Below are 1,451 nucleotides of genomic sequence, written 5' to 3'. Positions count from 1 at the left end.
AGAGTGAGTTCCAGGACAGGCAGGTATAGAGAGATCCTGTTTCAAAAACAAAAAAACTCCAATAGCTTATTAGGCTGAGCCCACAGTTACTACCCATCCATGCCCTTTCCCTGAGACTAGACCTGCCCCAACCCCATTGTCCCTTCGGTGAGGATTCCCTGCCTCCTGCTTGCTGGGGTTCAGAGTTGTGCTTTGCCTTTTTCAGGACTGTGGGCTGCAGCTGAGCGGGGAGGAGGGACGCCGCTGCTACCCCCTGGAGGGGCACCTGCTCTGCCGTCGATGCCACCTGAGGCGCCTTGGACAGGGCCCACTCCCCTCGCCTGCTGTGCATGTGACTGAGCTCTGAGAAGCAGCATCAGGGAGAGAGGAGAGAAGTGACTCACGCTCCTCCTCACCCCACCCCTCCAGCTGCTGTCCCTTCCGCAGGGGCCGGACCCCCGCAACAGAGAAGCATTTCTATTTATTCACCTTCTGTGCCTCAAGTCACTTCCCCTGCTGGATTCCAGGACACCCACACCATAGACTACCTTCCTCAACCGGTCTTGGCTCCCATGGCAGGGATTGGAGGGCCTTGGAGCCGGTGGGGACAGGTGCCTTATTTGTGTGTGACCACAGAGCCAGGGAGCATCGACAACCTGGGACATACCACGATTTGGCCTTGATGGGTATTTTCAGCTGCAGTTCTCTGCCTCTCTGAATCCTGGCTTGGGGTGCTTTTCCAGCATCCACAGTCTCAGAAGACCCAGGAGCAGAGGGGGATGGGGCGCATCAGGGGGCTCCCTACAGACCCTGCCAGGGAACATCTGTGCACACTGTATCAGGCTCCACTACCAAAGCGTATGATTTGACTTAAATTAAGTTTTTTTTCCCTTCTGGAGGATGTTTGCATTTTCTTTAAAAGAATATAGTTTTCTTCTAAAAACTTGGACCATGGTGGTTATTCTCATTCACAGCAGACTTGCTCATGGAAACACATTTGTATACCGTGTAGTTAGTGTTATGAAATATAATTGGCAGGGAGTAGGGTCGGTGGAGTGCCTGGCGGGCCCATGCCAAGGGCTCCCTGAGAAATCACACCAAGTAACAGATCGGGTATAAAGGGGTTTATTCAGGGGAAGGGAGGGGAGTGAGGGCCTGGAGAAGGGGTAGAGGCAGAGGAGTGAGCATGTACATAGGCAGGCAGATGGGAGCAAGCCATGAGGGCAGAGGAGTGAGCATGTACACAGGCAGGCAGGTGGGAGCAAGCCATGAGGGCCGAGGAGTGAGCACATACACAGGCAGGCAGATGGGAACAAGCCATGAGGGCAGAGGAGGACAGAAAGGGAGAGACTGATGGGAACCGTTAGCTGTCGCTAGCTATTAGCTGTTGCTTTGTTCATTTTCATTTTCTCTAATCATTATTACAGAGTTTAAAGTTTGTGTGTGTGTGTGTGTGTGTGTGTGTGTGTGTG

The 1,451-nt window shown here is 53.1% G+C and overlaps 1 protein-coding gene across 1 annotated transcript in view; it reads left to right on the top strand.

Annotated features, from left to right (window-relative positions):
• Positions 1-922, top strand: part of Wtip (WT1 interacting protein) — a 24,678-nt gene extending 23,756 nt beyond the window's left edge. The window contains exon 8 of the mRNA XM_021207824.1: positions 206-922. Within this exon, the coding sequence (XP_021063483.1) occupies positions 206-346 (141 nt within the window). The 3' untranslated portion in view covers positions 347-922. The remainder of the gene's footprint in view (positions 1-205) is intronic.
• Positions 923-1,451: the final 529 nt, after the last annotated feature.

The sequence above is a fragment of the Mus pahari genome, chromosome 1 (genome assembly GCF_900095145.1).
Source record: "Mus pahari chromosome 1, PAHARI_EIJ_v1.1, whole genome shotgun sequence".
NCBI classification, from domain to species: domain Eukaryota; kingdom Metazoa; phylum Chordata; class Mammalia; order Rodentia; family Muridae; genus Mus; species Mus pahari.
This window is presented reverse-complemented; position numbering and strand designations above follow the sequence as displayed.